General features: G+C 40.1%; 1 protein-coding gene across 25 annotated transcripts in view; it reads left to right on the top strand.

Annotated features, from left to right (window-relative positions):
- The window catches only part of TMEM248 (transmembrane protein 248), a 42,942-nt gene that overhangs the window by 17,065 nt on the left and 10,634 nt on the right, over positions 1-15,243 (top strand). For all 25 annotated transcript variants that reach the window (XM_081558091.1, XM_081558108.1, XM_081558090.1 and 22 more), the window contains one exon: positions 14,412-14,588. In XM_081558091.1, coding sequence (XP_081414217.1) covers positions 14,430-14,588 — 159 coding nt within the window. In that variant the 5' untranslated portion in view covers positions 14,412-14,429. The remainder of the gene's footprint in view (positions 1-14,411; positions 14,589-15,243) is intronic.

Raw genomic sequence — 15,243 nt, 5'->3', positions numbered from 1 at the left:
CTTGAATGATAAAAGCACCTTCCTGCTCCCTCACTGCATCTAAGAAGTCTCAAAGGAAATAGACCTGTTGTGCAGCTGAGATACAATTTATGACTCCAAGCCTGTTTACTCTGGGAGTAAGGAGGCAGTGTGTTGACTTCCTAGTAAAGGTTTGGGAAGACTTTCTGAGGCCTAATTGAGATGGACTGGAATCAGGGCTGCTGCTGGCGTCTGGGTACTAGGATCCCAAATGCTCATGGAGCGCACCTGCTCTGCTGGGGCGGGAGCTGCAGCTGCTGCAGGGAAGCGAGACAGACCTGAGTGCAAATATAGTTTCTGCTGGCAAGGGACTTAATTAGAGCAAGGGATGGGCGATAAAACGTGGCAGGACTTAATTGCCATATAGAGATACCAGCTATTAGAGATTTCCTTCTGATTAGGGTCAGAAAACCTTCGTAAAGGAAGTGACTTTTTTTTTTAACTTTTTAATTTTTTGTTGGTGTACAGCCGATTAACAAACTATGTTGCGATAGTTTGAGACAAACAGTGAAGGGACTCAGGCATACATATACATGTATCCATTCTCCCTCTAGCCCCTTTCCCATCCAGGCTGCCACATAACCTTGAAGGAAGTGACTTTTGAGGTGGACCTTGAAGGATGGGGAGGGTTTGGATCATTCCAGATTTGCTGGGAAATGAAAAAGCTTGGGCCTTTGGTGGAAGGGCACCCGGTCTAGGTACCTATGCAGTAGGTGTCTGGAAGTATTGGGAGAGGCAGCTAGTTAAAGGTTAAATGCTTTTCTGCTTCAGAAAAACACACGCTACCGAGTCTGGCTTCTGGTGGTTTTCTGGGTTACAGAGAATTGTTTGCATTTGATGCGTGTGTCTTGTTCTATTAAACAGCCAGTGACATGAAGCAGTGCTTAACTCATTTTAAGGGCAATGAAAAAAGAGGCTGATTGTAATTCCTGTCTGGTATTAACAGCAGGGAATTAAATTTGCTGTCCTCGAGTGGTTTATGTGCCTGTGTTTAGTTTGCAGGAGCACAGATCTAGTAACATCTCTGCCACTCTGGCTGCAGCCGAGTGATGACATTTAGCCATCACCTGAGTGTTTTTAATGACACTTAGTTCACTTCACAGAGATGCTGTTTGTTTCTGTTACCCAGTTGTTGAAGAACTGTTGAGGCTGTTCAAACAGGACACCATGTAATTGCCCTGGAATGTTATGATTAGTCTTAGGACCTCACTGGCTTCAACCTTAGCTTTTCTTTAAACATACTAGGGACCAGCTTAACTTTTTACTCCTCTTTTTTGACTCTTCTTCCCTCTCTCCCCACTGCTCTGTCTCCTCCTTGTTACAGTCAGGTGTCTGAAAAAGAGTGGTTCTAACAGGGATGGCTGGAGAAGGCAATGGCACCCCGCTCCAGTACTCTTGCCTGGAAAATCCCATGGACAGAGGAGCCTGGTGGGCTGCAGTCCATGGGGTTGCTGCGAGTTGGACACAACTGAGCGGCTTCTCTTTCACTTCTCACTTTCATGCGTTGGAGAAGGAACTGGCAACCCATTCCAGTGTTCTTGCCTGGAGAATCCCAGGGATAGGGGAGCCTGGGGCTGCTGTCTGTGGGGTTGCACAGAGTCGGATACGACTGAAGCGACTTAGCAGCAGCAGCAACGGGGATGGCAGATCTATGGGATGTTTTTGTCACTGTTAACCTACTACAGAGTGATTGATACTGACTTGTGAGAGGGCTTTGGAATTTTTTAAGAAAAGTTAAAAAATTTTTTTCACTGAGACATTCCAATTAAAATGAAAAAAGGGTAATGGAGGAAAGATGATAGAGTTTTTAGCAAATTAAATTTCCATTTAGGATTTGTTTTGATAAATGTAGAAATCCTTAAATTATCTTTTCCATACCAGAAGTATGCCACTCTTTCTGTGTATAATTATAAACCTGGGGACTGTAGAACAATGTCTGATGGTGATAGTTTGCAGAGTACTGTCATTTGCCATTTTGTGCTATTTGTTTTAAAATGCTCTTTTCAGAACATATCCCAATCTTTACACTGTGTTCAGATGTTATGATTCCATGTTGTGTTCATTTAATCTTGTCATCACTCATGATTTGTTATCTTAAGTATCTGTTAATTAAACCCCAAATCATTACATCTCAATCCAAAGATACTTTCAGTTTGGTTTTTAAGTAGGTCAGCAGTTAAAATAACTAAGAACAAAGAGATGAGTTATTTTCAATTTGGGGACTAAGATGAATTTATTTGTTAAAAAGAGGGATCATTTTGGAAATTCCCATGATTTTATGTCATGATTTTGAAAACGGAGCAATGCATTAGGTAGTTACAAGTAAGTAGAAATATAGCCAAAGTCTGAATTTTGGAAAATAAGTCATGAAATTATATCAGCCCATATTGTTTTCCTTTTGTCTTCTGTTATTGCCTAAAATGCACATGTAGCAACTGAAACTTTATGCTTTCTGTTATTTCCCTTTTGATCATTTAAACTTGTTGGGTGAAGCAAGTTTTTGAGAGTCTCTTCTTCATTGTAAGTTGTATTAGATTAAGAAACAAGAAACTGTTGGCAGGAGATTCCACTCATCTTTGCTTTATACCCTGGTGAAAGTGCTGAAGTGGGAGTTGCCTTGCTAAAGAGATGGGAAATAAAGTAACCATTTTAAACTTCAGAAATAATGAATCTTAATCGTACTCATATTGAAGTCAGCTAAAATACAGTATCCATGGTATGTGGATTTTTTTTTTTCCCTATCAGGCATTTGACTTGAAACCTACTTATCAACCCTGGATTGTGATTGATGGCACAGATTTTGAGGTCAGGTGAATTAAGTCAGAATCTTAATTGAATACTTCCTGTGACTTTTTTGTAATATAACCTTGTATAAATTAACCCCTTTTGATTTCAGTTTCCTCTTGGGTAAAATGAGGATAGGCATATTTACTTAGCAGTGTTGTGAGGATTAGAATATATGTATGTAAAGCACTTGGCATGGAGCCTGGCCCTCAGCACATTTTAAATGGTGGCTATTAAAAATGATCCTTAACCCCTAATGAGAGAGGTTTCTACTTATATCACTATTGATGTCTTAATTGCAAAATTGTGTGACTGCTATTCAGTGTGTATCTCATTTGATGGGGTGGACTCTGTATTCAGACCCCTCCCAGGACTCCCATCTCCTGGGAGGCAGTGGAACACTTAGTTAATGTCCAGGCCCCGAAGTCTGACTGGACTTGAATCCCGGTTCATTTAGGACTTCAGGCAGCTTAGCCAACTTCCTTATGCCTGAATTTCCTCATCTGTAAAGTACAGATGTCTTGAGGATAAAATATGTGCAAAACTCTTAGAACATCGTGCTTCACTCATGAAAGTGGGTGGTAATGTTAGATGTTACTGTTGAGCACCTTCCCAGCGCTAGGCCCTGCCCGAGGGAGGAGGTGTGCAGAAACGGCGTCACAGAAGTGAGAGCCCACGGGAGCAGGATGCATTTGGAGTTCAGTTGGGCTGAAGGAGGCACTGGGGCTGGAGAAAAGCCACTGTTGAGAGACACTGCAGCCGAGGAAGCAGCGGGGCTGGTAACCAGTGACTGTTGGGGTGTAGGAGAGAGTCCAGAATGACTGGCAGGGGTCCCTGGGTAGAGAGCTGTCTTTCTTTACGAGGAGGAGCTGATGTGGAGATGTTGGATAGGCTTTGACCTGGATGGGCGGTTCAGGGTGCCTGTGGGTCCTTTCCGTGGAATGTTCCGGTAGATGGATGTTTCCATCTGGAGTGAGGAAGTAGGTGAAGTTGACAGGAGGCTGTGAATGAGTGTGTTCACCTTGAGCAGAGGCCCAGCCGGAGCCCAGGGGGGACCCCAAGTTTTGAAGAAGAGTGAGAAGGGAGAGCAGCCAGGAGAGGGAGGTCCTGGCAGCTGGAAGGTGGGGTGGCCCTTGGTGTCCATTGCCACCGAGACCCAGACCTTGGCTTTAGCGTCGAGACCTTTGTGGAGACCTTGACGTTTTTCTTAGACTTTGTTGCTCTGCATTTGCCTCTCTGAGGGTCTCTTTCATCTGCATTCACTTTTTTGTCGGGGAAGGAGGTGATTTCTCAGTGCTGGAGAGCTGGGTGTTGAGGTCGCCCAGGGTTTCTGTGAGACGAGCCTGTGTCCTCATCTCTGCTGAGTCTTGGATAATCCAGCATCACATCCATTAATGTTCTTTATTAGCCTTAGGGTTTATAGCAACCAGCCTTAAAGCCCTTTGACTATTTCAAACATCACAGGATATTTGAGAAAGGCTACTTTAATTTTTACACTCAGAATGAGCCTCTCCCACATCAAGGTGCCTGCCTGGCCTTTTCTCAGCGTAAGACCAGCATATTTCCTGCAGTGGGCGTTAGAACAAGCTTGCCTCCCTTACCCTCCCCACACCGTCCCCCTGTGGGTCCTTCCACCACTTCCCTGACTCCTAGTCTCCTCAGAACTTTGAAAAGGGTGTGACTTTATAAGAGAGTTTTAAAGAATTTCTCATTTAGCCTAAGGTCGAAAATTCAGTTTAATAAAATGGTGGTTTTGTTGTTCATGTGAAGTGAACTTTTTGATCCGGGTCACAAGTAATGGTTTAGTGTAACTTAAAATAAGTCAGGAATTGTTTAGGAAATATCATCTGGGAGTGTGGACTCCCCATCCTGTGCAAAGATTCTACTTTTAAACTGGAACAAGTTGCCACGTGGTATACTTTAAAGTACGTGGGCTGTGGAGAGGAGGAGAGAGATGTGCGGAGGACTCGTGTATCTGGCATGATGAATGTTAATTTACTTCCTCTCCAATAAAATATTATAATCGAGTTGCTGAATTATCTATTTCTGCCTTCTCTGTTCCCTTGGGAGGCCTTCCTCTTTTCCTGGCTCTTTCTCTGCCTGTGGATGTGTTGGTTTCCTCGCTTCTCGTGACCCCCACGGTCCTTCCTCCCTCTCATGTGAACCAGTGGTGTCCCCCTGTCGCCTTCTTTTCCTCCTCCCTGTTATCATCTGTTTACTGCCCGATTCCCCCCACCAGAGTGAGGTTTCAGGGATCCCCAGTGATCTCTCCAGGTGGAGGATTGTGTTTATGCAAGCTCAAACACCGAGAAGCTCAGAGACCCTTTCTTTAGTTACTGCTACTGCTGGGTCACTTCTCAGCAATATTTGGCTGATACCTCCTCCTTGACACTCTTCTCCTCTGCCTTGTAGGACCCTTCACCATCCTGGGCACTCTTTTAGCTCAAGGTCACCCCACCCCAACCTCGGGCTCTCCCAACCTCTGTCCTCATGGAGGAGCCCACGCTTGTCTGGGGAAGCTCTCTGCACCACCTGCCCTAGGAGCACGCAGTACCGGTTGTCTGGAGGAGTCTAGTCAATGTTCTGATTTTATTTTTGGTTTCTGATAAATCCAAACACAGATTGCCACAAGTTGAGCTTTGCCTTTCTTTAGTACCAGGACATATTAAACAACTGTCCTATTTTTTGTTTTGTTTTGTTTTTTTCTAGGTGGGTTTAACAAATTTTCTTTCCTGTTTATTGCCTTTATTAATGAAGAGAATGAATGGAATTAAGGTTTAATGAAATTTTATTTGGACCAGGAGATCAGCAGGGGCAACTGATAGTCATTTATAAATTTTAGTTAGAAATTATTATAAAATACATTCTTGTGATGGAAATGTTAAAGAAGGACATATAATCTCACTGCCTAGAAATAACCACCCTTGTTTACATTTGAGGGTGTGTTATGTGTTTTTTTCCCATATGGGTGCTTGTGTAGCTCTCATACTTTAAAAACCTGAAATAACTTCATTTTGGGTGTTTTAGATCTGTGTTAACAGCTACATAGTTTTCCTACTGGGGCTATGTTATACTTGAACCATTTCCCTACTATTGTTAGATATCTGGTTTTCCAGTTCTTACAATTTTATATACTCCTGAGATGACTGTCATAGTAGTTAAGTCTTTGTTTTCAGCAGTGAGGGTTTTCTCAGGTTAACTTTTTAGAGGCAGAATCACAGAAGTAAGAGTGTGCTGAGTTTTAGTGCTATTGGCATGTATGGCCAGGCTGGTCTCCAGAAAGTTTGTAACAGCCTCCTCCCTCTCCGTTTTTAGGATCTCCTAACTTGTGGGTTGCTGGAGTTAACCCTAGGATAATCTTAGCATTGCCTTTTGCTTACTTAAAAAACTATAACCCGATGTTTAGTGTTGTCATTAAATTAGTCTCAGGGCTCTGGGTACTGAATTGATGGACTTTAGTCATGTGCGCTCACACTTGTGAAGTTGGCTCTTGACTGTGTTCTGTGTACCTTACCTCCCTAGACTTTGCAGAGAGGCAGGTCCACAGCCCAGGTGAGTTCTTATCTTTATCCTGGTGAACGTCTCCAGTTGGGGTTGGGATGCATGAGTGTAGGGGAGAGAGGTCAGCTGGCGTACTTTCTCCACCCACTTTCTCCTCCCCATAGAGCTTAACTTATTTTTTAATTAAAAGTGAGACATTTACTGTTGAGAGGATGATGGAAATTTTCTTGTAATTCTTTGCAGGGGAAATAAATTTGTTTAGCCCTTGTTAATTTATCTTTGAAAACACTTGTGAATGGTGGAAAGGAATTTTAAATTTATGAAGTATTTGGACTTTTAATAATTTCACTAAAAAATCACAAAAATGCTTTTACTTTTTAAGTGAATCCAATAGGCCTCTTCTGGAACTTGCTCTAATTAAATTGGTGTATGTTGACATTGCTTGCTAATTTGCGGTTATTTATGTTGAGAGATATATATGTTTATATATATGTGTGTTTATTTATATATGTGTCTATTTCTATTCTAGAGTGATATGGTTTTAATGATAGCTTTATCTAGAAGGGAATTCAAATTTGTTTGTTGTTCTAAATATTTCATTATTGTAGTTCCAGGTGGTGAATAGTTCCTAATTATTTTATATGTGATTCAGATTTCATTGTTTTCTTAGTAAGTGAAGCTCTAATTTACTGTTGAAATTTTTGTTTCTGAAACCTAATATTTTATTTTTTAATTGAAGTATAGTTGATTTACAATATTAGTTTCAGGTGTACAACATAAAGATTTAATACTTTTATAGATTATACTCTGTTTAGAAGTCTTATAAAATATTGGCTGTATCCCCTATACTGTCCATTACGTCTTTGTACCTTATATATATATGGTGATTTGTACCTCTTAACCCTCTACTGCTATTTTGCTCCTCTCTCTTTCTCTCTTCCCACTGGTAACCACTAGTTTGGTGTATCTGTGAGTCTGTTTCAGTTTTGTTATATTCATTTGTTTGTTTCATTTTTTAGATTCTACCTATAAGTGATAACATACAGTATTTGTCTTTCTCTGACTTATTTCACTAAACATAAGACTCTCCAGGTCCATCTGTGTTGTTGCAAGTGGCAAGATTCATTCTTTTTTATGGCTGCATAGTAATCCATTATATGTATATGGAATATCTTCTTTTATTCATTCATCTGTCGATGGACACTTAGGACACAGGTTGCTCCATGTCCTGGCTGTTATAAACAGTGCTGCTATGAACATTGGGGTGCGTGTATCTCTTTGAATTATTATTTTCATTTTCTTCAGATATGTACCGAGGAGTGGAATTGGTGGATCATATTGGTAGTTCTGTTTTTAGTATTTTGAGGAACTTCTGTACTGTTTTCCATAATGACTGCATCAATTTACACTCCCACCAACAGTTTGCTAGAGTTCCCTCTTCTCTACATCCTTGCCAACATTTGTTGTTTGAATCCTGTTTAATGAATAGAGAGTTCTATTGCTCAGCATCCTTGCCAGTATTTGGTATTGTCAGTGTTCTGAGTTTTGGCCTTACTAATAAATGTGTCCTGGTATCTTGTTTTAATTTGCATTTCCTGATGACATATGATGTGGGAGCATCTTTTCATATGCTTATTTGCCATCTGAAAAATCTTCATTGAAATGTCTGTTAAGCACTTTGGCTAATTTTTAAATTGTGTTGTTTATTTTCTTACAGTTGAGTTTTAATAGTTCTTTGCATGTTTTGGAGAACAGTCCTTTATCAGATGTCTTCTGCAAATATTTTATCCCAGTCTGTGCTTGCCTTCTCATTCTCTTGACAGTGTCTTTTGTAGAGCAGAAATCTTTCATTGTAATGAAGTCTAGCTTACCACTTCCTTTTTTCATGAATGGTGCTTTTGATATCCTTATCTAAAAAGTCATCACCAAACTCAGGGTTTTCCCCAGTGTACCTTCTAGGAGTTTTGTAGTTTTGCATTTACTGTCAGGTCTGTGATCCATTTTGAGTTCGCTTTTGTTACGAGTGTAGTGCCTAGATTTGTCTTTTTTGGAGTGTGTATGTCCAGTTGTTCCAGCAGTATTTGCTGAAAGATTTGTCTTTGCGTCATTGTATTGACTTTGGTCCTTTGTCAAAGATCAGCTGACTGTGTTTATGTTGGTCTGTTTCTGAGCTCTCTGTTCTGGTTCATTGACCCAGTTCTTCTGCCACTACCACACCGTCTTGATTATGTAGCTTTATAGTAAGTCTTGAAGTCAAGTAGAGTCAGCCCTCCCACTTTGTTCTTCTCCTTCAATATTAACTGTTTTGGTTTTTTACCTCTCCATATAAACTGTAGAGGAAGTTTGTTGATACCCACAAAATAGTTTGCTGGGATTTTGATTGGGATTCTGTTGAATCTGTAGGTCAACTTGGGAGGAACTGACATCTTGACATACTGAATTGTGTATTGATGAACATGAAATATCTCTCCATTTATTTAGTTCTTTGATTTTGTTCATGAGAGTTTTGAAGTTTTCCTCATATAGATCTTGTACATATTTGTTAGATTTATACCTAAGTATGTGGCAAGGGGAGTGCTAATGTCAATGATAACTGTGGTTTTTAATTTCAAACTCAACTTGTTCCTTGTTGGAACATAGAAGAGCAATTGGCTTTTGTATATTAGCCTTGTATTCTGCAATCTTACTGAAATTACTTTCTAGTTTATTTTTAAGTGTAAGTCTGGATTCATTTGATTCTTTTAATAAACTTACATTTTAAAATCACCTATTGTGTTTAGATATTGATAAAGTAGAGACAATAAGATGTTGTATCTACCTGTGAGACGCTTACAGCTTGGCTGGAAAGTAGACATGTAGACAGGCAGCTGCAGTAAGGTATTTCATCCTGTGTGAGAAATTTTTGGTGTATAGTGGGGACATAAAGGTGAAAGTCGCTTCTCCCTGAGGGACTGCTAGGGGTGGGAAATGTTTCGTAGGACGAGGTAACCCTTCAGCCGGGACTTGAAAGAGGGGAGTTGAAGTAGTGAGAAATGGCGTATGACGGTCAGGAGGACCTGTGGACTCAAAGGTCTGCAACTGTAGTATTGTCTAATACATTCTAGGAATTGTAGGCAGTTAGTCAAACCATTAAGAAGCAGACAAGATGTAGTTTATGGTGGACTGCCATTATAAGGAACTTGGACTTTATCCCTAGGTCATTTGGCGCTCTGAGATAATTAAGCAGTGACAAGATTAGATTTGTATTTGAAAAAATGTCACTGACAGGAAGATGAAATGTATTTGAAAAAAGTCACTGACAGGAAGATGAATGATTTGACCCATAGCAGCAAGATCCAGTTGAGACTGAGCAGTAGCTGCAAGTGAAGATGATGAGAGCCTGAACTAAGGGGCGTGTCAGAGGCGTGTGGAAAAGGAGAGTCAGAAGTAAGAGATATTGAAGAAATAGAATCTTTAGCTCTTAGTAGTTGCCTGAGTATGGGGCAGCAGTAGTCTAGGATGTTTTCCAAAGTTCTAGGTTGAGTTGGTAATACAGGAGGAAGGGTCAGATTGGGCAGGAATGGAGGTTGGTTCAGTTTTGGACATGTTGTAGAGTATATATGAAGTACAGGGATAGTCAGTGGGCCCTTGGCTATCGAGGTCTTCGGGCTGTGGGACATGCGGAGGACTGGTGCAGTGGTCAGTCTCCGCCATCTTAAGAAGATGGGGCAGAGCAGGCAGATCTGAGATAACATTTTGGGAAGAAAATCCACAAGATTTGCTGATGGATTAGATTGATGGTAGTGGTGAGGGAAAGTCATGCAGGTAAAGGAGGAGTATGTTGAGGAAAGTTTACATTTTGAAATGCTTCCACTAAAAAAAAGAATAAAAAAATCTGAGATAAGATTCCAGCTGCAGAGATTAGAAAAACCAAGCTGAGCTAACCCAAAGAAGTCCAGTGCAGAAAAACAGGTTTTTTTTTAAATTTAGAAATTACTAAAAAAGAAAAGAAATTATCTAGGTATAATCTATAAACCCAAATACTGCTTTTTTTGAAAACACAAATACAATACAGCTCTGGTAACACTGATTAAACGCAGAGAGAAGAAGACAAACACATCACAACATTTGTAATGAAAAAGAACAGGACTTCAGGTAAAAATTGAACAAATCTCCAGATAATACTGGCTTCCCTGGTGGCTCTGACAGAACAGAATCTGCCTGCATTGCAGGAGACTTGGGTTCGATCCCTGGATCAGAAAGATCCACTGGTGAAGGGAATGGCTACCCACTCCAGTGTTCTTGCCTGGAGAATCTCATGGACAGAGGAGCCTGGCGGGCTGCAGTCCATGGGGTCATAAAGAATCAGACATGACTGAGCGACTAATACTTTCACAAGTAAAAATTGGACAGATCACAAAATAATACTGTGCCAGAAATGTTAAAAACCAATATAACATGGGCAGTTTCCTAGAATAATATGTCTTATCAAAATTACTAGAAATAGAAGACGTAGATTTTTTTAGAGAATTGTTTATTTATTTTTGGCTGTGCTGGGTCTCTGTTGCTACGAGCGGGCTTTCTCTAATTGCAGTGAGCAGAGGCTACTCTAGTTTTGGTGCGAGGGCTTCTTGGTGTGGTGGCTTCTCATTTCAGAACAGGGGCTCTAGGGTGTGAGGGCTTCACTAGTTGCAGCACATGGGCTCAAATAGTTGTGGCACATGGGTTTTGTTGTCCCAAGGCATGTGGAATCTTCCTAGACCAGAGATCGAACCTGTGTGCCCTTCATTGGCAGGCAGATTCCAACCACTGGACCACCAGGGAAGTCCAACTTATTTTTAAAGCATGAATAAGTAGTTAAGACAGCCCATCAAAATACAAAACTAAAAAAAACTTGAGTCCAGATGTTTTTTTGGTCAAGGTCTATCAAACTTTGGGGCTTCCCTTGTGGCTCAGCTGGGAAAGAATCTGCCTGCAAGACGGGAGACCTGGGTTCGATCCCTGGGTTGGGAAGATCCCCTGGGGAAGGGAAAGGCTCCCCACTCCAGTATTCTGGCCTAAAGAATAGGGCTGTATAATCCATGGGGTTGCAAAGAGTCGGACACTGAGTGATTTTCACCCTATCAGTCTTCCCAGAAAAAGAAGCAAATATCTTATATATGTTGTTCTAGAAAATAGATGAGTGAACACAGTCAGTTAATCCTATGATATTAGAATGACCTAACTATACTAGTAAGGGAGTATATATAGCCAAGGAGAGAATGATTTTGGCTTATAATTTTTTTTTAATATTTTTTTATATGGAAATTCAGAGTAAAATTTAGCAAACATAAGTCAGCAATATAGTTTTAAAAGCATGATTATATTAAATTTATTCAAGGAATGCAAATAAATCATTGTGAAAAAAAAATCAATGAGCATAGTTCATGTTAACAGATTAAAGGAGAAAAATTGATTGTTCAGAGGTTGCAGATAAAGCATTCATTAAAATGTAACAGTTATAATGAAATTATCTTTGCAAACTTGAGATAGAGGGTACTTCCTTAACCTGATGAGGAATTTCTTTCAGAAATCTTTTAACATATATCATATTTATTAGTGAAGCATTAGAAGCATTTCCTTTAAAGTCAGAAATGAGGCAAGGATTCCTATTGTTGCTGCTTCTGTTCATTTCACTGAAGGTTCTAGTCAAAGTAGTAAGAAAAAGAAAAAAAAGATGAAACAAGGGTTGGAAAGAAACACTGTTACTGCTTGTGGAGTTACTGTCAAGAGAAGCTACAAACAGTCTAATTCGAATTTGAAAGATTGGCAAAGTGTCTGGAATTGAGATCAATATACAAAAGTCTGTTGCTGTTGTATAAACTAATAATAATGGAAAACATCATTTTTAGGAGATACTGTCAATAGCAGCTGCATAAATTATCTTTGAATCAATCCAACAAGACGATTAAGAGAAAATTTTAAAAAAAACTGTTGAAAAAGAAAGTGGACCCAAATAGATGTTTACTGCTTGAGGATATGAGGTTTCTTTAGAAAAGGATGAAAATGTTTGAAAATTGATTATGGTGATGGTTTTCCAATCTGTGAGTTGAATTGTATACTTTAAATGAGTGGATTACATGGTGTGTGAATTTTATCTTAATAAAACCATAAAAAAAATTAAGAACCTGTCATAGGGGCCAAAAATACCATAAACCATATGTAAGGAAAACCCACAGACTTGGAGTAGTTATATATAATGCTTAGAAAAAACTGGAAAAAAGGTCCAGTGTCTAAAACATCCAAAAACAAAAACTTTTGAATGTTAATAAGACATAGACAGACATCCTACTGGTGAATGATCCTACTGCCAAAGATTCAGGCAGTTCACCTAGGAAGAATCTATATGGTTGATAGAGAAGTAAAAACATACTCTTCTTTTCAAGGAGATGTAATTTAAGATAATGGTGAGATACAGTTTCACATAGAATATCAAATGGTGGCATGAATGTTGGGAAATGGAGCGAGAGCTTTCCTTGCAGGTGGGGGGCTGGGGAGAGGAGTGTAAACTGGGACGACTTCCTCGGAGAGTCTGACAGGTAGTCAGGTTGCAGATGGGCCTACTGGTGACCTCTTTGTGTTAGACCCACTCTTGTGCCTGCTGTGGTGTCCTTTGTGAGTGACACAGTGGGAAGAACCCAAGACAACTCAACTGTGATACAGTTGCATCGTGTACAGCAGGTAAACCCAGTGGACTGGGGCAACAGATTATGTCTCAAAAACAGAATGTTGAGTCAAAGCCTTGTGAAAACAGACCAGGTACACAGCCTGGCTTGTTGCAAGTGGTTGCTCTTTGTTCTTAGGTGCTGTTGATGCATCTTTTTCTCTCTCAACTTTAAAAGCTGGCACATATTTAAAAAATAGTTTTTAGTATTGTAGCCTGATCATATATGCAAGAGCTTATTATGTGCCTCTGCTGTTCTTGGGGCCAGGGGCTGGGGCTGTAGCAGTGAACAAGACGGGTAGCATCTCTGCTCTCATGGAGTCACGAAAGAGGGATGATAATAAGACTGTAAACAAGTAGAAATTTAACTGAACAGCGTGAAGGAATTGAGGCAGGGTTCTGGGAGATCAGGGGTGGAGGGTGGTCACGGAGGGGCTCTCTGAGGAGCTGACTACTGAGCAGAGACCTGCTTTTGAAGAAGAGCAAGCATGTGGAAATTTAAGGGGGAAAGGACTCTAGGCAGAGGTAAAAGCCTTCAGGTAGGATATGTTCAAAAATTCCAAGGATAAAATACTTAGGAATAAGTTTAGCAAAAGGAGTGCAAACATGTGCTTTGAAAACTGCAAAATACTGAAATAAAGAGAACATAAATCAGCGGAGAGGCACCCCAGGTTTGTGGACTGGAAGACAAATATTAAAGCGGTGGTACTCCCCAGACTGATCTGCAGGTTCAGGGTCATCCCTTTCTAAGTCTCAGCTGACTTCCCTATAGAAATTGATGAGCTGCTCCTGAGAAAGATGAGTGTGGCCAGTGCCCAGTGAATGGGGGAGGGAATGTTGGTGGAGATGGAGTTACTGAGGCTGGCGGGGCTTCTGGATCACGACATCCTGTGAGCCTTGACAGGAAGGCTCAATGGGATGCCATAGAAGGGATTCAAGCAGGGGAGTGATAAAATTCAGTATTTGTTGAGTGCCTACTCTCTGCCAGGTGCTGAAATGGGCGGGAGTGTGGTGGTGAACAGGATGGAACATTGAATAAATAGAATTCCGCTCTTCAGTGGTAGGAAATGAGAGCACCCTCAGCTTATTTTTGTACATGTTGGCATGTATTTGTGTCGTATCACTGACCTACTTACCTTATTTCTTAAGTAACGCGGAGGTAGCAAACGTTCCTTAAAGAATAATTAGAAAATTCCAACCAAAAGAATGTCTGTCTTTCAAAATCCTACCATTTGGAAATAATGACAGTTAATATTTAGTTTTTGGGTTTTTTTCCCCTTCAGTCTTTTTGAATGGATTATGATCAAATAGTTCTCAAGTTCAGTAACGTGTGACCTCCTCACCCTCCCAACCCCATTAAAGAAACGAGTGAGTCATAGGTTTTCTTTCGGTGAGTCTGTCAGTGATTCTGATGAATTCCTTTCAGGTGGAGCTGATCAGAATAATGTTCAACATCAACCCCCTGGAGAACCTGAAGCTGCACATCAGCAGCCGGCCGCCCTTGGTGGTGTTTATGATCAGTGTCAGCGCCATGGCAATAGCTTTCCTGACCTTGGGCTATTTCTTCAAAATCAAGGAGATCAAGTCACCAGAAATGGCAGAGGTACAGTAAATTCTCAGTTCTCCTCTCAGATGGGCTGGACCTTTGTAGGATGGGAAAACACCTTGTGGCTCTCCACATACCTTTCTTTGGTTGTGACTTTTATTTATCCCAGTGAGAAGGAGTCATATATATTCATAATTTTTGGTCTTCCATCTTGCAGTGACTCACTTTGGTAGGAAATAACCTGGTCAGATAGTTATTGATTTAAATAATGCTACCAGCTTTAGTTAGACTGTTTCAGCAACAAAGCATGTATTTTAGAAAGTGTATTTGTAAAGTGTGTGTGTCAAGAAGTTCGAGAACTAACTTTTTGCTATTCACATTAAATTAGCTAATTGCGATTTAAAAAAACTATAAGAATTTATTTTAAAACCATATATTGTCATGGAGTTTAATACTGTACTGAAAGCTTTTTAATTGGAAAGAAGGAATTCTAAAATATTAGAAAGCAGGATTTTATTTCTAAATATATTTCTCTTATCAAGGAAAACTTTAGTTATCTACAAACTTGCCTTATAGATTTATTTTTTAGTCAGCTTAAATGAATTATTTGGACATTGCTCTTTAATTGTTAATCTAGGTATAGAGTAGTTTTTGAACAGTCATAATAAAGATTTTATATGTTTTTGGAAATTCCCTAGAGGTCCAGCGTTTG

This window comes from Giraffa tippelskirchi, chromosome 13 (genome assembly GCF_054371585.1).
Source record: "Giraffa tippelskirchi isolate mGirTip1 chromosome 13, T2T-mGirTip1v1.2.pri, whole genome shotgun sequence".
Classification (NCBI taxonomy): domain Eukaryota; kingdom Metazoa; phylum Chordata; class Mammalia; order Artiodactyla; family Giraffidae; genus Giraffa; species Giraffa tippelskirchi.
Note: the sequence above shows the minus strand (reverse complement) of the source record. Positions and strands in the feature narration are given on the sequence as shown.